The 22290-nt window shown below is 57.0% G+C and overlaps 1 protein-coding gene across 1 annotated transcript in view; it reads left to right on the top strand.

Annotated features, from left to right (window-relative positions):
• Positions 1–19689, top strand: part of RERE (arginine-glutamic acid dipeptide repeats) — a 421706-nt gene extending 402017 nt beyond the window's left edge. The window contains 12 exon segments of the mRNA XM_023258065.2: positions 7468–7630; positions 8754–8846; positions 9178–9377; positions 10591–10752; positions 11254–11272; positions 11275–11366; positions 11644–12965; positions 13075–13297; positions 13617–14337; positions 15964–16110; positions 16602–16782; positions 17136–19689. Of these exon segments, the coding sequence (XP_023113833.2) occupies positions 7468–7630; positions 8754–8846; positions 9178–9377; positions 10591–10752; positions 11254–11272; positions 11275–11366; positions 11644–12965; positions 13075–13297; positions 13617–14337; positions 15964–16110; positions 16602–16782; positions 17136–17169 (3357 nt within the window). The 3' untranslated portion in view covers positions 17170–19689.
• Positions 19690–22290: the final 2601 nt, after the last annotated feature.

The raw sequence follows: 22290 nt of genomic DNA, 5'->3' as shown, positions 1-22290 counted from the left end.
AAACAGCTCCGTGCCACGTTTCCTTCTCCCTCCTGCCCCTTCTGCATCTGGGACCTTGTTTTGTAACTAGTCATTGCCTACTGGAACTTCTCTCTGGAAAAACACACCTTCTTTTAATAAAAGGGGCTGGGGCTTTAGATTTCTCCATTCCATCCAGCAAGGGCGGGTTTCTTTACTTCTCTGCCTGGACCACCAAAGAAGGGACTGGATGGTAACTGAAGGGCATCATCCTTCAAACAGAGTTTTTGCAGCAAAACACCTTGATTGTAACCAGCTGTGCTTTCGCATGCAGACTTAAGGGAAGGTGTGGATTGGGTGGAGATCATTTAAGTGTACTCTCTCTCATATTCATGTTAAAATATTTATCTAGCATTGGAACAGTTAATAATAGATCTTAAAGAATTAAAATAACTTCTCCTAAACGCTTACTTTCTAACCCCTGCAGTGGGGTATGTCAGTTGTGTGCAATGGTATGCATTTGTCAGCCCTACCACACAGTGGGTCCTGTCCCGTCACATCAGTGGACAGGGGCAGGCGGGCTTGAGGGGCCTGAATGGCAGCTTCAGAGAAAAGCTGTATTTCTAATGCCATTATCCATGTGGAGGATGGCTTCTAGGCCTCCTCCCCACCCCTGCTGCCCCTCTGTTTTGAGTACGTGGTACCTGGCTCCGAGAGGATGCCTGTTGACGCTTTGGTGGAGAAGAGGAAGTTAGCAGCGGCTGTCCCTCCTCCGGGGGAGGAAGCATTGATGGGCGGCCTCCACTGGGGACCTTCTGTGGCTGGTGCCTGGGCACTCGCTACGGTGCAGGGACCCAGATAGAGTCCTTCCTTCCTTCGTCCCTGCCCCTCCTGTGCACGTACCAAGGACTGGTTTGTCAAGGCCTTCCCTGGCCGGACTGAGGCCAGCGGGTGTTAACCATTTTTCCTGCTGGTCACGGAACCGCACTGCAAGAATGGAAGATACAGGAATAGGGCCCTGGACACCGAATTGAAGGGAGTGTGAGAGAAGAGGGTTATTTCCAAAAAACCAAGGCCTCGCTTGGCCTAACAGTAGGTGGCAGGCTGCAGGTACCCCATGGTCTGCGTGCACTGTGTCCAGCTCGGGGCGTCAAGACTGGTTGATTGTGGCAATAATAATATGTTATAATCACAAAAATGGGGACTCAATCCTGGGCGTACCCTTATGTTTCTAACATTGGACAAAAACGACTGACTACCTTTTCGTGCCTCCACGTCGGCCTCCCAGGGGTCTCCTGTCTTGAGTTGATGCTGGGCCGAGGTGAGAGAGAACCCAGGGAGTTGAGGGCTTGCTGCTATGCTCAGTTCAGAACAGACCTGCCCCCCAGTGAGCCCTTGACCCTCGCTGTGCTTACGGTGCCTTCTCGCTCTGCCATCTGTCCTGTGCCTTCACTTCCCCAGGGTCCCTTAGAAGACACATAGCTTATCTTACTTTAAAAAATACATGCGTGGGGCGCCTGGGTGGCGCAGTCGGTTAAGCGTCCGACTTCAGCCAGGTCACGCTCCGTGAGTTCAAGCCCCGCGTCAGGCTCTGGGTGATGGCTCAGAGCCTGGAGCCTGTTTCCGATTCTGTGTCTCCCTCTCTCTCTGCCCCTCCCCCGTTCATGCTGTCTCTCTGTGTCCCAAAAATAAATAAAAAAACTTTGAAAAAAAATTATAAAAAAATAAAAAATAAATAAAAATAAAAAGTACATGCGTGTTTGTGTGCGTGTGCGTGTGCGTCAGGCTGGACGGGTTACAGGTTCCGCTCCCGTAGCGTTGCGGTGCCTGAAGGAAGGACATAGTCTTGTCTGCGGGCATCGTTTTAGCCAAGTGGCTACAGGCAAATTAACCTGCTGGTCAGACGGGAAGGAGACCCAGTCGGGTTGTCCCCTGCTGCAGGGCTGCGAGCTCCCACCTCCATCCCCCGCCCACCTCTGCTCTTACACACACGCATGCGGTGGGATGCTCACTCTGGACCCCGGGACGCGTCGCCAGTCTGACGTTCACCTAGACGTACCAGCAGAACTTACCTGAAGGCTGCCAGTAAGTGCTGAGCAACCCCAGTACCCGTCACTCCCCATGCTTCAGTTCAGGCTGTCCGGGCCGTGGAGCCATGAAGGGAGGGTGCCCTGCCATTTTATGTCGGGCGAACTTGATGGACTCACAGTCTAACACGAGGCGACACAGAAGTACAATGGTGACCGGGGAGGAGGAACCAATTGTCCTACTGATTCCAAGTGGTGGAGCCCGGGAAGCTTCTGGATCACAGGAGTGGCTGTGATTGAGCTGTCTGCTGGTGCCTGGAGCCTTTTGTCAACCTGACACTCTCTGTCTCTCGTCCCAGCCCCCACCCACCCAGATAGAGGGCTGCACAGAGCATCTTATGCCTCCCTTTTCCTTCTGTCCCCACCCCATGTTTGCTTTTGGATGGAAAATCAGAGCAATTTTCAGGGGCCTGCCCCCTCCCCCCTCGCTGGCTTGTCTGGGGAGAGGACCTGCTGTGCAGAGCCTGCCTGGGAGGGAAAGCCGGTGCCTAAATCCAGGAGCAAATCTCTTCTTGCCAGCGGCTTTTTGCTTATGACCTGTTGGGAAAATCCAGCGCCCCTGCCCCCCCCTTTCACACGCTGCAGAAAAGGCGAAGAGTTGGAGAGAGAGAGAAAATCCACTAAATATAGACCAGTGGCTTTAAGCGCTTCTCTTGGCGAGCACTGCAGCCCATAATGCTGTCGACCGGAGAGGACGTCGCCCCCTCTCTTTCCCTTTTTGGCCCAGGCACTAACCCAGTTTAGTCGCTCGTGCCGTGTGCAGTTACAGCACAGAGACGGGAGGTGTGCTGGCTGCGAGGCCTTGTCGCGAGGTGGGGGAGAGCCCCGGGAACAAAACCGCCGCCGCGGCCGTTCGTGTCCGCGTTTATGCCTCTGTGTCCGCTTGCAAGCAAAGGCGGGAGCTCATTTGCAAGGCTGCCTTTGTGGAGCTGCCTTTTGATCGATGATTGCCTGTGTTAATGTTTCAGCAAGCTATTGATTTCTGCAACAGCTTTTGTTCCTGAATTTATGTGCAGCGGGTCTCTGCAGCACACACTATGCATGTTTGATTAAAGTTCAATTGACTTCGTTCCTGGTGAGGCCTCTAGCTGCCTCATTCCCTGTTTGTAGAACCAGACCTTTTCCCGACATGTTCTTTTGTTTGTGCTCAAGACCTAGCCACCCATGCAGTCACCAGTATGCTGTTTCTAATCCGCCTAGATTCTCTCCGTTCCAGTGTTTAATCCCTTCGTAGACGGTACAGTGCTTGAGAGGCAGCTAATAAAACCTGGCCTGGATTTTTTTTTTTTTAAGTTAACTTCATGGCTGTGTAATTGGTATGCATAGCATATATACCGTAAAAGGACACCCACTTTAAGCGCAGTGAGGGCACCGTTCAGGGAGTTTGACGACCGTAAACCCGCGGGGCGTTTATGGGATTTATTCTTTCACCCCGAAAGGTTTCCTCATATTCTTTTATAGGTAGTTTCCTACTTCTTGTCCTCTGGACTCTGGGCAACCACTCGTTTACTTTCTGTGATTGTAGATTTGCCTTTTCCAGAACAGACCCCCAGAGTCTGTGCTTTTGTGTCTGGCTGCTTACGGTCAGTGTGATGTTTCGAGGTTGAACCGTGTTGTCACGTAGATCAGTCGTTTGCCTTTTTGCTACCAAGTAGTATCTAGTAAGTGGATGCACGGTGATCTCTTTCTCCTTTCTCCTGTTGAGGGGCATTGAGATAGTTTCCAGTTTGGGGTGGCAAAGAGTAAAGGTTCTCTGAACGTGTTTACGTGGAAAAGTCTTTGTGTGAGCATGCTTTTATTCTTTTGGGTAAACACCGAAGAGCGGGATCAACTGCTGGGTCATATGGTAAATGTTTAGCTTTGTAAGAACTACCAAAGTTTTATGAAGTGGGTGAACCATTTTATATTCCCACCAGCCATGTATGAGAGTTCTAGTTGCTACCCCATCTTCCTGAATTTTGAAATGTGTAGTTCTCATTTTCTGAACTGGTTTTAGGCCTATAGTGGAGGGTCCTTCTGGCTTGGTCGTTTGATCCCTGGTACTGAGAAAATAGAATGTGTTCTGGACTCTCTTTCTTGTCGGAAGGCTATTCTTTCCTTCCTTTTTTTTTTAAGGTTTATTTAGAGAGAGAGAGAGAGAGAGCAGGGGAGGGGCAGAGAGAGAAGGAGAGAGAGAATCTCAAGCAAGCTCCATGCTGTGAGCACGGAACCCGACGCAGGGCTCCAGCTCCTGAACCGCGAGATCCTGACCCGAGCCCAAATCAGGAGTCCAACAGCCAACCAGTTGAGCCTCCAGGTGTTGACAAAAAGTTGATGATTATTTCGGTATTAGGTTTCTTTGTCATGTCCTGCTTTTCTCACATACTTGAGGAAGACACAACACAGCAGGAATGGAGGTTAAGGTTGGGAACCCGGCTTTTCTTGAGCCTTTTTCTGCCCGGTGTGTGACGTTAGGCCAGTATCATAGCCTCACTGGACTCTGGCTTGCCCTATTTTAATCTGTGAGTTATGCTGTCTTCTAAGACCATTTGAAACTCTTTCAGACATTCATGTTTGAGAAATAGAAATAAATTGAACCTTAACACAGGTTAAAATGGCACAGTTTCACTTACGAGCAGGGTTTTTTTTGATAAATATAGTCGAGTACTGTAAATATATTTTTTCCTCCTTATGATTTTCTTAGTATCATTTTCTTTATTTTATTGTAAGCATGCTGTAAAAAATAGATGTAGCGTATATAATACGTGTTAATCAACCGTTTATGTTCTCAGTAAGGTTTCTGGTCAACGGTAGACTGTTTATTAAGTTTTGGGGGAGTCCGAAGTTGTACCTGGATCTTTGTGTCAGTGCCCCTCACCTCCAGTCCCTTGTAACTGTGTGAGTCAATATTGTGTCACAGATCAACGTTGTACAAAGGGGTTAGGGTGGCTGCTTTTTAACAGCCTGTAAGTCAGGCTGAGGTTTGGCAGAGACCCTGCTAGCACCTTCCCACCTGATTTTCTCTCCCATTTTTGATTCCTTCTCTCTCCTGTAGCTTCCCATTTCCTCTTACACCTCAGGCCTTTCTCATCCACTGGCCCCTAAAGTAACTTCAGCTAGAGGAGGTGGGAGGAACCACTCTGGGGTCTCACATCCTTCCTTCCAGCTTTGGGATTGGGCCGTGGCTCACTGCACTAGTTGCCCTTCTGAACTGATAGAGCATGTCACGCTGACAAAGTATTGAAGGGTGACAATGACTTGCCTTGGCTTCTGTTCTGTATTTTCTCATAGGAGGACCAGCGTCAGATCAGTTTTGTATCCGCACAGGTCTCTTAATCCCCCACTGGGTGTCTGGGTTTGTTCCCTCCAGCCAGCCAACACCAGAAGATCAGTAGAGATAAGTGACTTTCCAAGTCGGAGAATGGGAGATAAAGAGCAGGAGCCAGGAGCTTCTCGGGTGATGACCTCAGGGGCTCGGGACGCTCCGGTCACCACGGGGACAGTTGTAACCTACATTTGTAGAATAACATGTGACAGACAAACAGGTCAGAAATCCAAGGGCATTTCCTACATTTTCCCTTGTTCAGTTACTGTCTCATGGAACTGGAAAGGAGGTGGGGTGAGCTTGTAGATTTGCCTGTGCTCGTCCTCGGTGGCTGGCTCCTGGCCTCCCTTGGCCTGGGGTCACGCTTCATCTGTTAACTATTGGCAGTCACTAGCATTTTGCTGAGTGGCACTTGGAAAGACTGGAACCTATCCACAGCTCCAAGAGATACATGCTATGGACCTGTGGAAGCTAGTCAGAAGTTCCTCTGAACCACAGGCTCCTTTAAGGGTCTGGCAACAGCTGCGGTCCCACTTCTTAGAAAATGCACAGGCATAGAATCCAACTCTGAGCAGTGAGCACTCAACACACGCGGGTTACCTGCTTTGCAGAAGCCGTTTCCCCACTTAAAACCTGCCCCCTTCTCTTCAAACTGACTTCTCATCGTGTTCTAAGGCCATTGCTTCTGGGGGGTGTTTTACTGAAATCTCGTCTAATGGGGTGCTCGGCAATCACAAGAGTTTGTCGCCTAGTATCTGCGCTTATCTCCTTCAGTCTCTCCAGCACTGGCCTTTCCAGCTAGATGGATCTCAGGTCACCGGAGAACAGAATCTCTCGCTCTGGCTCTGGCTCTGGCTCTGGCTCTGGCTCTCAGCTCCTCCATTCACAAAGCAGTGAGCCTTCCATGAGGCTAAGTGGTGCTCTGGCCAAGTGGCTCCAACCTTGGGGTACGAGTTGCTCCCAGGATGACTTCCAGGATACACTGGTCCACCAAGTTGATTGTCCACAGGATTGATTCAGTTAGAGAAGATCAGTGTGATCTAGGCACTCTCACTGCTTTAAGTGTTTTTGGGGTTTTTTTCCTCTAATTCCAGGTGAAGATACTTTATCTTGGGATGTTTAAGAAATTGGTCTTTGTCAGCCAGGGTTAACCAAACGTGGCACAGGGGCAGCAGAAGTGCCCCTTTTTAGTGGTTGCATTTGGGTTCATATCCCCTTGCTGTATTTTTTAAAAAGCTGTCTTGCCTGCCTTTCTGCCGGGCCATGAAAACCTTAAAGACCGACCTTGTGGGGCACCTGGGTGGCTCAGTTGGTTAAGCCTCCCACTTTGGCTCAGGTCATCATCTTGCAGTTCGCTGCTTCGAGCCCCGCATCGGGCTCTCTGCTGTCGGCACAGAGCCTGCCTCTGCTGCTCTGTCTCCCTCTCTCTCTGCCCCTGCCCAGCTCGTTCTCTTTCTCTCTCAAAAATTTAAGAACGAAAGACTGACCTTGTGACATGTGGCATTTCATCTCTGCATCAGTGCCCCTGTGTACGTGGCCCTCGGGCGTCACCTTCAGGATTTTGTACCAGCTTGTCCCACTGTGGTCACTCAGACCGGGTGGAGGCCGTGGGGCAGTTCTCCTGGGTTTGGGGAGAACTCCTTTTTTCCTGACCCCGGCTCCCCACCACCTGAGCACCTGAATTGTTGGGGTTTTTTGGAGGGGGAGAGGGGTTGTTTCTGGAATAGCCTAAGTGGCCAGGCGTTCCCTTGTCACACCTGTATGATTTCAGTGCAGTGCGGTGAAGAAACCATCTGTGCGCACACACGGTTAGCGGGCAGGGATTTTCCCTTTTCTCGGTTGTTTATTGCTGTACCTCCATGCTGGCGTCTGGCACATGGCAGCTACTCAGCAGGTACTTGTTGAATGAATGAATGTTCTAGATATCTAGAGGTTCTGCTCCCCTGGGCTGAGGGGACAAGTCCAGTCCCCCTCACGACTCAGGAGCAAAGCGTCCTTTGCGCTCCTCCCCGGCACAGCCGATCCCAAGTAGTTCCTGCTCCTGGCAGAAGAGGGCGCTGCAGGGCAGGGAGAAGCCATCCCGAGCCCTTCGTCACCGCCGGCCCTTCTCTCCCGCAGGGGGAGCTGATCACCTTCTATTACTACTGGAAGAAAACCCCCGAAGCAGCCAGCTCCCGGGCCCATCGCCGGCACCGCAGGCAGGCCGTGTTCAGGAGGATCAAGACCCGCACCGCGTCCACACCCGTCAGCACGCCCTCCAGACCACCCTCCAGCGAGTTCCGTAAGTGCCGGGCTGCTCGCTGTCCCGGTTCTGGGCCTGCACTCACAGGTGTCCTTGTCGCAGAGTGGCTTGGGGACATCATGTGTGTGGTGCAGGCGTATGAAACTTGCGCCTGGATGTAGCACTGACTTGGGGGACTTGGTAGGAGAGGTTCATAAATTATTTATGCATTTAAATTTTTTAAGTAAACTCAACATCATTGTAGCTTTTTATAAAAACATAAGTCTTGACTTGTCCTGGGGTGTTTTCGGTAATTTCAGGGGAGATTTCCCACTTTATGGCGGGTGTTCTGTTTGAGTTACTGCGTTGGTATTGTGTTGGCAATAAGATTCACATTTTCTTCTTTTTCTCCTCTTGGTCCCAGTGTAATATGCAGAATAATTTGATGTTTTCTTAACCTTTTTTTTTTTAATTATTTAAAAAATTTTTATTTTAAAATGTTTTGTTTTTCGAGAGAGAGAGAGTGCGGGTGGGAGAGGAACAGAGAGAGAAGGGGACGGAGGATCTGAAGTGGGCTCTGTGCTGACAGACTGACAGCAGTGAGCCCGACGCAGGGCTCGAACTCACAAACTGTGAGATCATGACCTGAGCCGAAGTCGGACGCTCAACCCACCTAGCCACCCAGGCGCCGCAGATACCTTCTTAACCCGTAAAAGCTGGCGTGCAGCAGCGGGGCCGGTGGTTCTGTCCTGGCCCAGGGCGCTCCGCCTGAGGGTTGCTTACTTGGGACATGCAAACCAGAATCGACCCAGTAGGGCTGGCAGGGGCGGGACTCGGTGGAGAGGGAGCGCCTCGGGACGTCTGCATGTGTCAGGGAAAGCACTTGGACGCACTTCGCCTGCTCCCATTCCCAGTTTGTGGGCATCAGTGCTCGCCACTCCGGGATGCGGGTGTGACGCCAGTCCCCCGAAATACGGTAGGGCAGACCCTCGGGTACTTCACCCGAGTTTTCGTTCTGATCACCGGCCCTGAGGAATTCAGAGTGGGCCTTCGTGAACGCTGCCCCTTCCAGGTGACTCTGGTGGCTCAGAGCCTGGGGCAGGCCACGGGTCACAGGTGGTCCCGGTCTTGGCCAAGCATGATGGTGTCTCCCCCATCCCTGTTGTGTTCCTGCCATGCCCAGTGGACCTGAGTTCAGCCAGCGAGGATGACTTTGACAGTGAGGACAGCGAGCAGGAGTTGAAGGGGTACGCCTGCCGCCACTGCTTCACCACCAGTAAGTGGGGGTCTGTGGGAAGGCGGGGGGGGGGGGGCGCGCTTTCGCTGAGGCAGGCCAGGTTCAGGCGCTTCCAGGTTCGGAACGCCTCGTGAGTCCAGTTGAAGACCTGCCAGGGAGTCACTGGCTTGACGTCCGCATTGCGCTTCAGGGTTACTTGAGAAAAAGGAGAAGTTTGTATTTGTTGTCACTCCCCTGTCGAGCAGTCAGTGTGGTCGGGGCGGAGGTGGCGGGTATTCCTGAAATCCTCTCCCGCCCTGGGAGAGAGCGGCGGGCGTCTGTCCGAGCCCACGGACGGGCCCCCCACCCGCACCCCTCTTGCCTCACGCAGCCTCCAAAGACTGGCACCACGGGGGCCGGGAGAACATCCTCCTGTGCACAGACTGCCGCATCCACTTCAAGAAGTACGGCGAGCTCCCCCCCATCGAGAAGCCTGTGGACCCCCCACCATTCATGTTCAAACCTGTCAAAGAGGAAGACGATGGGCTCAGTGGGAAGCATAGCATGAGGACACGGCGCAGTCGTGGCTCGGTGAGTCCTCGGGCCGGCGACCTGGGCCGCTTCGGGTTACTGGGACGCCCGGGCTTGTGCCTCCCGGGAGGCTGGGAGGTGACCGGTTTTATGTAGAGGACCAGCCTCCTTGAAGGAGTGATTGGCCCCAAAATACTAGTTCTGTCTGTGGGTCTGGGAAGAGCCTCTATTCTCTCCTTCCCTCCCTCGTGTCGTCCTCGGGGAGTCAGTGGGGTGTGTGTCCTGAACTCAGCGTCAGTTTCTGGCTCAGTGCGTGCTCTCCAAGTCCCTCAGACCTGCCTCTGGCCCCTGAGCCTGACACCTGCAGTGGCCGTGTCTCTGCTGCCTAAACTTGCAGCTGCCTTTTTTTTTTTTTTTTTTTTAATAAGTATTTGATCCAGTTTTGGAAACTTTCGGTACATTTTGGTCCTCACTGTATAGCCCTTTTCATAAAGAGGTTTTGTTTTCTAGGTTGGAAGTGTGTCAGCAGGGCCTTTGGGAGTGAGAGTTCTCACTAGGGATACCGCCAGAGTCTTCCCCCGTGGCCAGCCTCCCCAGCGGCCCTTGCAGGCCTGTAGAGGGCACCGTCCACCTTCCTCTGACCTTAGCATCTTGTCAAGGCTGCCGCGCCCTGGCCACCCAGCACATGGACTGGCGTGAATCATTGTATCCCCATCTCCTCTGAGTCCCATGGCTTTGCAGAAATGAACCGAAGTGCTTGGTGGTTTTAGGAGCTGAGCCACATTATTTGTCGGTTTATCTCTTTGGGTCATTTCCCATCCTGTCAGATGAAATCAGCAGGTGTTTGGTTTGGGCAAGGAAGTGGGCAGTTCCGTGGAACAGACAGGAAGGGTGGGGTGGTTTAAAGCAGACCCTGTGTGCGACTGCCGTTCTGGAGAGCCTGGCGGAGTAAACGGCCCTCGCCACCTTCTGCCCCTCGGAAAACCTCGCTCGTTTCTACCGCACAGCGTCCAGGACCATCCCTGGAGACGAGCATTTTAAGTTAAGAACTGCTGTCTCCTCCGTGTGAACCCACCCATTCACCCCTCGTTCCTCCCTTCAGTCCGCATTGACCCCCACACCGTGAGGAAAAGCTGCAGGCGCCCTGGTCTGGGATCTGCCACAGGGCAGGTGTGTGGGTCTGCTCCCGAGGCTCCAGCATGTATGCTGGGCCCAGGTGGCCCACAGCAGAGCCTGGGGTCCAGTCTCACCAGCCTCTGGTCTGGGTGGGCAGATGTCTACACTGCGCAGCGGTCGTAAGAAGCAGCCAGCCAGCCCTGATGGTCGCGCCTCGCCGATCAACGAAGACATCCGCTCCAGTGGCCGGAACTCACCCAGCGCTGCCAGCACCTCCAGCAATGACAGTAAAGCAGAGACGGTGAAGAAGTCGGCCAAGGTGAGGTGCCTGTCACCCAGGGTAGCGGGGGCTGCTTGGGCCTGCCCCCTCATTAACACCCCAGGTTGCTGGAGTTGATGTTCAGTTCCCTCAGACATGGGGCTGCGGGTCGTTCCTGGAGCCGCCCTGGGCATCAGCATTGCCTGGCCTAGGGCTGTGGACTGGGGTCTGGGGTCTGGGGTTCAGGGCCTGGACAAAGGTGGTCCGCTGCAGCTCCCAGCACTGACCTTCAGGAGCTGTCTCTGCCTCGAGTTTCCCAAGGCCTCGGAGGCAAAGGGTAGGGTGCGATTAGAAAGGCTCTCTACCCCCAAAGCCAAGTTATTTCCACCCCCAGATACTTGTTTTCTCCCGGCCTCAGCTGGTCCCTTCCAGAACTTTCTTGCTTCTGGAGATGGAGCTCAGAATACAGGAGCAAGGTGTCAGCGAACCATTGTCGTCTCTCCCGGGGCTGAGGGACCCCCTCCCTCGGCCTGATGCCCCTCATGGGCTTTCCCACTGCAGAAAGTGAAGGAGGAAGCCTCATCCCCCTCAAGAGCACCAAGCGCCAGCGGGAGAAGGTGGCCTCCGATACAGAGGAGGCCGACAGGACCAGCTCCAAGAAGACAAAAACCCAGGTGAGCTGTGCAGCCTAGCCACAGGGACTGTAGCTCAGGGACTGCTAACACCCCCCGAGAAGCCCTGAGCCCAAGGTCTCCCTGGGGCACGGCAGGGCCCTGTCTCCTAGGGAGGGACCTAGAGCGGCCTCCGACGCCAGCCAGACCAAAGGAGGACCTGAGGTCCCCGGGGCCAGGCTCGCCGCCTCGTCTGCACGAACCTTTGTTGTGCGCCCGGCACGAGGCAGAGAGAGCCCGTGCCCTCCGAGAGCTTCATCCCTCCCGTCTCCGGCCCTAGGAAATCAGCCGGCCCAACTCGCCATCCGAAGGCGAGGGAGAGAGTTCTGACAGCCGCAGCGTCAACGATGAGGGCAGCAGTGACCCCAAAGACATCGACCAGGACAATCGCAGCACGTCCCCCAGCATCCCCAGCCCCCAGGACAACGAGAGCGACTCGGACTCTTCGGCCCAGCAGCAGATGCTACAGGCCCAGCCACCGGCCTTGCAGGCTCCCAGTGCGGCCGCTCCGGCTCCCTCCGCCGCCCCCCCAGGGGCCCCCCAGCTCCCCGCACCGGGACCCGTGCCCTCTGCCACTGCGGGCCCTCCCCAGGGCTCCCCCTCAGCCTCCCAGCCCCCCAGCCAGCCGCAGGCCCCAGCGGCTCCCGCTCCCCATGCGCACATTCAGCAGGCACCCGCCCTGCACCCACAGCGGCTTCCCTCACCGCATCCCCCGCTGCAGCCCCTGACCGCGCCGGCTGGCCAGCCCTCCGCCCCACCCCACGGCCAGCCCCCGCTGCATAGTCAGGGCCCGGGCGGCCCCCACAGCCTCCAGGCCGGGCCCCTGCTGCAGCACCCAGGCCCCCCTCAGCCCTTTGGCCTCCCTCCCCAGGCCCCTCAGGCGTCAGCTCTCCCTCATGCCTCCCTGCAGCCCCCAGCCTCGCAGTCAGCACTGCAGCCCCAGCAGCCTCCGCGGGAGCAGCCCCTGCCGCCGGCCCCTTTGGCCATGCCCCACATCAAGCCCCCACCCACCACGCCCATCCCCCAGCTGCCGGCCCCACAAGCCCACAAGCACCCGCCTCACCTCTCAGGGCCCTCGCCCTTCTCCATGAATGCCAACCTCCCGCCCCCACCGGCACTGAAGCCCCTGAGCTCGCTGTCCACGCATCACCCTCCCTCGGCCCACCCGCCTCCCCTGCAGCTCATGCCGCAGAGCCAGCCCCTGCCCTCCTCCCCTGCCCAGCCCCCAGTGCTGACCCAGAGCCAGAGCCTGCCCCCTGCCGCTCACCCCCCAGCAGGCCTCCACCAGGTGCCTCCCCAGCCCCCATTTGCTCAGCACCCCTTTGTCCCTGGGGGCCCCCCTCCCATCACTCCCCCCGCCTGCTCCTCCACCTCCACCCCACCCGCGGGGCCTGGCCCTTCAGCCCCGCCACCCTGCTCTGCCGCCGTTTCTTCGGGAGGCGGCGTACCCGGGGGGACAGCCTGCCCGCTCCCCACCGTCCAGATCAAGGAAGAGGCTCTGGATGATGCCGAGGAGCCCGAAAGCCCCCCGCCCCCGCCCAGGAGCCCGTCCCCTGAGCCCACTGTGGTGGACACCCCCAGCCATGCCAGCCAGTCAGCCAGGTACCGGCTTCCCCGGAGCGTGGGCACAGCCAGGGCAGGGACAGGCTGGGCGGCTGGGGCAGGCGGAGGCCCCGGCAGGGCCCCGTCGAGAGATGTGACCCTTCTTCAGGTTCTACAAACACCTGGACCGTGGGTACAACTCGTGTGCGCGGACGGACCTGTATTTCATGCCTCTGGCGGGATCCAAACTGGCCAAGAAGAGGGAGGAGGCCATCGAGAAGGCCAAACGGGAGGCTGAGCAGAAAGCACGCGAGGAACGAGAGCGCGAGAAGGAGAAGGAGAAGGAGCGCGAACGGGAGCGCGAGCGGGAGCGGGAGGCGGAGCGAGCGGCCGTAAGTTGGGGTCCACCAGGCTCGTGGGGTCCCTCTGCAGCCCCGCTCCGGGGCTCACTGTCTCGGCTACACTCTCGGATGCCCGCGGGCGTTATCTTTTCTCTCAGAGGCACAGCCCCGGCTGGGGCACGAGGGAAGCTGAAAGCGCAGAGCAGGCTGTCCCAGCAGGGTCCAGGCCGCGTGCTTGCGGCCCAAGCCTGTCCCCGGCCATGGTTGGGGCTGGCCCCTGGTGTTGCGGAGGAGGGACCAGGTTGGCTGGTCGGTACAGGCCGGCAGCTGGGCACCTGCCGCTCACACCCCCGCCCCCTTCCTTCAGCAGAAGGCGTCCAGCTCAGCCCACGAGGGCCGCCTCAGCGACCCCCAGCTCAGTGGTCCCGGCCACATGCGGCCATCCTTCGAGCCGCCACCAACCACCATTGCTGCGGTGCCTCCGTACATCGGGCCCGACACCCCCGCTCTTCGGACTCTGAGCGAGTACGCTCGGCCCCACGTCATGTCGCCCACCAACCGCAACCACCCCTTCTACATGCCCCTCAACCCTACCGACCCCCTGCTGGCCTACCACATGCCCGGCCTCTACAACGTGGACCCCACCATCCGCGAGCGGGAGCTCCGGGAGAGGGAGATCCGGGAGAGGGAGATCCGCGAGCGGGAGCTGCGGGAGAGGATGAAGCCGGGCTTCGAGGTGAAGCCCCCGGAGCTGGATCCCCTGCACCCAGCCACCAACCCCATGGAGCACTTCGCCCGGCACAGCGCCCTCACCATCCCCCCCACTGCAGGCCCCCACCCTTTTGCTTCTTTCCACCCGGGCCTGAACCCCCTGGAGCGGGAGAGACTGGCCCTGGCGGGCCCCCAGCTGCGGCCTGAGATGAGCTACCCTGATAGACTGGCGGCCGAGCGGATCCACGCTGAGCGCATGGCCTCGCTGACCAGCGACCCCCTGGCCCGCCTGCAGATGTTCAACGTGACTCCGCACCACCACCAGCACTCACACATCCACTCGCACCTTCACCTCCACCAGCAGGACCCCCTCCATCAAGGTGGGTGCCCCCCGGGCCGGGCTGTGACAGGGTGCTGTGGGCTGAGCTCTGGTTGACAAGGTAGGGACCAAACGGGCAGAGCCGCTGTCCAGTGGCGGAGGCAGTTCTTTCCCGAAGGAATCCTCAATTCCTGACAGACCTGAGGACGTTTGGCATCTGTCTGGGAATCCTCAGCTTGCGGTCTCCTGGTTAAAGCTTCGTTTCTTGGTCCTGTGCCTCCGGTGCCAGGGATAGCAGGAAGCAGCCTGTGCTCACTGAGGCAGGTTCAGGGCGGGAGGTGGGGCCTTGGAGCCCAGGCGAGGCCATGGGACACCAGGGAGGCTCTAGGGAATCTTTGAGTGAGAACTTAAAAAGAACATTTCCTTCTGTTCCCCACTGAGGGGCGGGGCCTGGGCTTCTGCTGGCTCATCTGGTCAGGACCACCCGGCTCTCTCTGTCCACCCTGGGAACGAGAGCTCCCCCAGGCCCGCCGACCCGCCAGCTGGGGTGAGGGGGGCTGTGCCTGCACCGGGGCACCGGGGCCTGCCGTGGGCTCCTGTGGCACAGCCCACGTGCAGGACTCCCAAGCGGGTAGACCTGCCTCCGGACTAGGGAGGAGGGTGACAGATGGAGCAGGACCGGAGGTGGGGAGGCCTGCACCTTCTTTCTACCTGTGCGCCCAGCCCCGATGCAGGGAGCCCGGACTCCGTGCACGAGGATGGTTCTGGGGAAGCCGAGGAGCTGTCACGTTTACCCCATAGTCCTGACGTCTGGAACTTCATTGCTGCCCGGCATGGGCTAAGCTCCGTGGCCGGTGGATGTGTCCTGATGCCGCATGGGGACAGGCAGTCGTTTGTTCATACAGCATTCATCCGCTTGGCAGATATTTGAGTGCCTGTGATGTGTCGGGCACAGTTGTCAGTGTTGACAACGGCCCTACGCGCGTTACCTTCCCAGCCTAGGAGCGGTCAGTCAGCGTATCTTGGAGTGTGAAAAGCAGCGCGTGTTCTGGAGGACAGCAGAGCAGGGACAGGGAACAGGGGAGCTGGGGGCAAGGTTGCTGTTAGAGAGGAAAGCTCGCCCAGATGGCAACTTTTGAGCGGGCTCGACGGTGGGCAGGGACGTCCGCAGGGACAGGGCGAGCAGGGGCACCTGGCCTGAGAGGAGAAAGCGGGGCTTAGTGAGTCTCACCCCGCCAGCTTCTGGGCAGCGTTGCCAGTCCGGCTGGCAGCTGGGCGAGAAACGCTGGCTGGACCCGAGCGGCCCTCGGGTTCCGGTGGACCTGACAGGTGCAGGGCAAGCCTGGGGTGTTGGGCTGGGTGGGCTCTGATGACATGGGGTCCTCGGCAAGGCGGTGGCGGTGGCGGTTGGGGGGGGGGCGGAGACTGTGCCTCTAGCCATGCTCAGGAGTGAGCGGAGGGGCTGTGTGTGAATAGCCAGCTCTTTACCTCCCTGTTGCTTTCTGGAACTTTACTGCGGGTGGGGGTGAGGGCAGCCACCGTGGGTCAGGACTTTTGGTGGCCCTGGTGGCCGGGAGCCGGCCGTGGTGAGGAGGAAGCCACCGGTAGTCACAGCCAAGGAGGGCAGACATGGAGAGAGCCCCGGCGCCCCGCACCGCCCGCATCTGGACTTCTGCCCCTCTTTTAGGTTCAGCAGGCCCGGTGCACCCGCTGGTTGACCCCCTGACCGCTGGCCCTCACCTGGCTCGCTTTCCCTACCCCCCCGGCACCCTCCCCAACCCTCTGCTTGGACAGCCCCCCCATGAGCACGAGATGCTTCGTCATCCAGTTTTTGGTAAGAACGCACCTGGGGAAGGAGGGGTCCAGGTCCAGCGCGAGAGTTGGGTTGGTGTCTGACGTCCCGTTCGTTCATTCCCTCATCCACGTCTTCAGCAAATACCCGATGATGTTTCCCGAGAGCTGGGGGGGGGGGGGGGGGGGGGGATGGGTAGAGATGCATAAGAGCCAGGACGAGGGCAGTGCGACCTGAAGGAACAACAGAGGCGCTGAATTCACATTGAGGGGTCAGAGCGGACCTCTGTAAAGAAGAGCCTGAGCCACGAGGCCTGAGGACGAGGGAGCGTGTATTCCGTCCGTGTTCCCCCAGCCTCCACCCCTGGGGTCAGGGGATCGCAGGGGCAGTACCTGCTCCCCGGGTCCCTGCGGAGTAAGCAGCCCTCCTGCTCCCCGCCTCGGGAGGCCGTCTCCTGACCTGACCTCCTCGCCAGCCGCGTCCCGGCCGCTCCCTTGGCCCCTCTGTCTCAAAGGCCGTTCTGTGTCTGGCAGGTACCCCCTACCCCCGAGACCTGCCTGGGGCCATCCCACCCCCCATGTCTGCGGCCCACCAGCTGCAGGCCATGCATGCCCAGTCAGCAGAGCTGCAGAGACTGGCCATGGAGCAGCAGTGGCTGCACGGACACCCCCACATGCACGGTGGCCACCTACCAAGTCAGGAAGATTATTACAGGTGAGGCGGGGAGGGGCCGGGAGGGAGGGAGGGCCTCACTGTCTGAGCCCAGGCTCCCACCTGTCCCACCTGTGGCCACTGACCCAGCCTGACGGTCGCCCCTCCTGGCCGTGCCCACCGTGTGCTTCGCCCGTTTCCACAAAGGCCACGCTCCCCCGCCCCCCGTGGCTCTGCGGGTCCCGGCCTCTTGGCCCTGGAGGGGACTCCCAAGGAGCCATCTTGACGGGAGGGAGACGAGGGGAGGGTCGGCTGCACGGGAGGCCACTCTGGTCACCTGGACCCTCGAGCTGCATGCCCGGTCGCACCTGCCCAGGCCTGGTGCTGAATACTTTCTCCCTTTTGTCCCTTTCTAGTCGACTGAAGAAAGAAGGTGACAAGCAGTTATAAGTTATTTATTTGTTAACGCTGGCTGTGGAAACCCCAATTCTTGGGGGGAGAAACAGGACTTTTTACATACAATACGAGCTACAGAAGCAAAAAGAATATCTTCTAAAGATTTCTTTATATATTTAAAAACCCCACAACTAAAAATGTTATCAGCATAATAGTGTTTGTTTGTAGAGAGAATACCTTGAGACTGGTTTGGGTCTCCCTGCATGACAGTCCCCCAGAAACTTAGTGAGTCCTGGACTGGACTGAACATTCAGAAAACTTTCCCTGCAATCTTGGGGTTTGGCTTTAGTTTTCTTTTCCTTCCTTGATTTCTTGGTAGGTGCTAGAATCCAGTTCACACCCTTCACTGTGTGTGCAGACACACTCAGCCACGTGTGTCCCAGAGCCCACGAGGTCTGCAGATAGGTGGCGTAGGAGTTTGGAATCCAAGAGCTATAATTTTTAAAAAAACTTTTATTTTAATACATTGTAGGAAATCTTCATAATTTGAGAAAGTTCTGCAGCATGGCTTTTTACGTCTGTAAATAAATAATTTTAGAACGGCATTTTTTTTCTTCCACAAACTATTCTGATCTATTTTTTCCAGCCATGTCACTAATTGTGAATTCCTACCAGCTATTGACAGAATACAGAGTTGATTTTTTAATAAAAAGTTATATATAATTATCCCTTTAATTAAAGGGAACAGATGGGCGTTACTAATTACAAACGGGCAGGAGCTTGGGACGAGGTTTGGTCGCAGCAGTGGGCATCCAGGGGTTTGCAGGGACGATGTTACAAACCGTTTCTTTGTTTTGCTGCCTTGATTTTCACTTCTGTCTGTTCCTAGCTTGTGCTTCGCCAGAGGTGCGGATATTTGTTAGATCGAACCCTTTTTATTTTGTACCAGGAGCGCCGGAGTTAAGTGTCCACCTTGTTCTGTCTCCACGGGATAGAAAGCACATGTTTCTGTGTGTCTGACTGTAGATTTCCTTATACATTTCTATGCACACACATTTGGCTGTTCTGGATGAACTGCCTTCTTAAATACTCTGACAGTTTCGTAAACATTCTAGAAAATTCAACAAGAAAACGATTCCCTACAAATAGCACACGCTCGCCAAAGGAACCTGTTAGAAACTTCCCCTGTTGTGTGTCATCACTAGGATCTTGCTGCACTGAGGCCAGGCCGCCCCTGCCGCACGGCTTGAGGCCGCTTTTGCTTGAGGGAGGCCCGGAGTTGGCACGGTTGTGGGTGGGGACGCCGTTTGAGTCCCACTCTTGCTCTCGTTCCTGCTCGGAATGGCTTCCTTCTGCCTGGGAGCTGCCCCTCCGAGGGCTCGGGCTGCTCTGCAGGGGGCCCGCCTCTCCTTCCTAGTTGTGGACGTGATGCACTTTCTCCAGAGCGGGGCCGGGCGTGGCGGGTGTCTGCGCCTGTTGATGAAGTGTTCTGTCAGGATGTGACCTTTCCCCGGTCCTCTCCCCTCAGCTGGGAGTCACATCCAAGAGCTGTGGGATGACAAGAGCACGTGTGGGTCGGTGGATGTGGGGCGTGTCTAGGGCTGGAGCCGAGTCGGGGGGAGGAAGAGAGGCTGGCGCTTTGACCCAGGAGCCAGCAGGTGTGAGCTCAGATCCAGGTTCCGGATTCAAGCCTGCATCGGGGCCATTTCCGGTTTCTGTTAAAACTACGTCTGGTCTCAGTCGGGACAGATAGAGGATTGTTTTGTCTGTTGGGAATGTTCGTGGTTCTCTCCTTTGATTTTTCTCTCATTCCATTTCTGCCTTAACTTTAGCTCCTTAGAGGGGAGGCGAGCTCAGATGAACCCTGTGTCATCAGACTTGGGGCCGCACGGGCACGAGGCACTTGTTTCCTCCGCGGGGCGGGCCGGCTCTCCTGCAGCCCCTGCCCCGCTGCCCCCACCTTCTCTGCCATCTTTGGTTTCCTCTTGGTGGCACACAGTGCCTGCCATTCAGTTAAACCTTTGCCGCCTCTCTGTGTCCTCCGTTTTTCCAAAGAAGAGACGGAGTGAAGTACTCGGAAGTCTCTACTTGAAAACTGTCTGCAGGCGTTTTCTTGTTCGGTTTTGGTTCTTTCCCCACATCCCAGGGTGAAGCACTGAGATTCTTCCACTTAAAAACCTGCAACCCGAAACCCTCACCTGGTCAGCTGCACTTGGTTTAGGAGGCCCCAGACCTTCACAGTGTCTTTGAAGCCCGACCCCTTGGTTTCCTTTTGGATTTTCCTTCCTTTTGTTTGAAGTTTGGTTTTGCTTTTCTGTGTTTTGTACGTATCTTGTTGAATGTTGTCAAGATTGAGCTTTGTTTCACTGCAGGAGCAGAGTGTACATTCTGATTTGCTACGTTTATATATATCTTGAAGCTAAATGTATATATGAGTAGTTTGCCATGAGATAACACAGTGTAAACAGAGTAGACACCCAGAAATCGTGACTTCTGTGTTCTCTCCATTTTGAGTCTTTTGTAATTTTTTTGAAATATTTGTGGACATAAATAAAACCGAGCTACACTACAACAGCTGGGTGTTGACTGGTGCACTGTGTCTCATTCCTGGGAGCGGGCGGGGAGATTGGCAGTCGCCCTCCACCTAGGTCCCCCAGGGCGGGCAAGGGGCGGAGGGGAGCGCCCGGTTCCCCGCCGTTACTGGCACGCGGCTCGCCTGCCCTCCAAAGCAGCTTCCGGAAAGATTCCTGTCTGCCATGCCTGGTAGGAAGGGCAGGGTTTCTCTGGCTGAGTGCTGCCAGGGGCTTGCTCCAGCCTGACTGGCTGCAGTGAGCTCACCCAAGCAGCAGAACGGGTCTGGGGGTGATGGCCCTGGGACCAGGAGCAAGCACCCTCCCAGGTGAAGGGGCGTGTAGCTCCTTCCCCTGCTCAGAGGAGAGGTCTGAGCCACCCACCAGCGCGGTGGTCTCCTACTCCCGTCCCCTCTCCCCCTCTCCTGGAGGCCTGCCAGTGCCCTAGCCCACCCTCAGAGTTGCTCTCTGGGATCACCCCATCGCAGAGGGACGGACAGCAGATGGCCTGCAGGGTGTGGACGTGGCCGTGAGGAGGCAGCAGTCCTCAGAATGGATCCGGGCCGGGCCGTGCTTTCAGCGACCGGCAAGGGCATTTTCTTGAAGCTTCCAGACTGTCCCTGGAAGTTTATACGCTCACCTCTCCATCTGGAATATGGGTTTCTAGATGTCCTGGGAGATGGAGTGGGAGCAACGCAGAGCACTTACTATTGATAAACTGCCCTCAAACTAGGCAGACAGACTCCCGTGGTGGGGAAGGCCTGGGGAACGGCACGTGTCGGAACTACTGACCTTGGACGAGAAAACTTTGCCAACCAGAGGGTCCCGGGTGGCCTGCACATCGGTGGCCCTAGAGACACTTCTGTGTCCTCCCAACAGCAGGAGTCCCGCTCAGCAGCTGGGGTAGTCGGGGTGGGGGTGGGGGGACAAAGTTGCGGGGCCCGCAGAGGGGGCACAGGTGACTGTCGTTCCGGGTCAGGGACGAACAGGCGGGATGGGAGCGGCCAGGGGCGTAGAGGGAAGGGGGAAGCAGCTGGAACCCAGGTGCCTTCTTTGCTGGTCTTTTATCCACTGTATTTTATGAAAATACAGTGTTTCGTAGACCTGACTTTATGAATACCAGTTTCAAGTAGGTTAAATGATCAGACTTGCGTGTCTGTGAACGGATGTGTGGATTTATGCTGCAGAAAGGACCCTCATCAGAGCTGCACAGGTTGTAGTAGTTTCTCCGGTGTGGACAACTGTGGCCACTGTCCCCACCCTGCCACGCACCCTTTCCGAGGCAGGGGGCCTGTGTCAATGGGTTCACGTGAAGGAGAAAGGGTCTGCCGTCCGGCCACTGTGCCCCTGGCCATGCCCTCGTCACTAGCTACGCTCCTCAGGTGAGCTGGCGCTGGGGCGCCCCTCTCTCTGCCCGTGGGTCCCTGTGAGTGGATCTTCAGCTTGGCCGTGGTGGCTCAGCAGCCCCTCCCATCCTGCTCCCAACCTGCTGCAAACTAAGGAAGTGATACTTTGCAGGGCTGGGCGCATGGTCGCTGTATCGATAAGTGTCTCTGGTGAGCACAGGTGAACGGGGTGCCCCGCGTGGGCACCACCTATGTAAAGTGGAGGTCGCTTGTCTGTAGGGTGAGGATGCACAACAGAGAGATGAGCAGTGACCTCCCCCATACACATGGAGGTGACCCTCAAATACCAGGAACGCGGAGCTGAACGGTTGTGAATGCAGACGGCCGATGGGTGAGGGTCAGGGCTGGAGTGTTGTGTGGAAGCTCAAGAGACGTTCGGGGACACCCCTCGCCAGTCTCCGGAGACCACGCGGTGAGACCCTGAGCACCTGAGTGTGATCTGGCAGCGACACAGACCAGCTATCACCCGGTCACCTCCGAACTCAAGACCTGTGGAATCCGAGCAGGACCAGTTACACCCGACACGCGGGGTCAAGCTGACAGGCCCCGGGGCCAGTGGAGGTGTCTGTCCGGCCCTCGACCCCTGAGCGGATCCTTCCCGCTGGCCTGTGGAGACACCAAGGGGACGCTGGCCTCCCTGCCCCCTCCCAGGGAAAATCAGACAGACGAGCTCGCTTGGGGGAGGCGGGCCACAGCGTTGGCCGTGCAGTTGGATTCCTCAGGCTGCAGGAAAAAGCGAGCCTCTGGAGTCCTGGGGCTCCTGTGGAAGGCAGGGCCCGGCAGGAGTTGGGCCATCGGAGCTGCAGGTGCAATCGTGGCCGAAGCCCGTGGCTCAGGAGCGCATGCTTTACCGTGGGGCGCGTGAACCCTCACTGGCTGCTTTGTCCTGCATTTTTGGTCCTGGGAGGTCTCCGTATCCGAGGTGTCCTTTCCCTGGGTCCTCACTGGGTTCCCGGCTGCCCTGGGGCGCTCTGGCAGCTTGAGTCCTGGGCCCCGGTGCTCTGACCCAAGGCAGCTGCTCCGGTAGCTGCGTTCGCCAGGAACAGCTTCCGAGTCGTAACTGTTTCCTTTTGGCACATCGGGGACCCAGGCTGCGGAAGCTGTGCCTGTGTCCCCCCACCCCAACCCGGCTCCCCTTACCTTGGGCACCTCGTTCCCGGACCAGGTCCCAGTGGGTGGAAGGCACTTGCTTTGCAAAC

The sequence above is a fragment of the Felis catus genome, chromosome C1 (assembly GCF_018350175.1).
Source record: "Felis catus isolate Fca126 chromosome C1, F.catus_Fca126_mat1.0, whole genome shotgun sequence".
In the NCBI taxonomy this organism is placed as follows: Eukaryota; Metazoa; Chordata; class Mammalia; order Carnivora; family Felidae; genus Felis; species Felis catus.
Note: the sequence above shows the minus strand (reverse complement) of the source record. Positions and strands in the feature narration are given on the sequence as shown.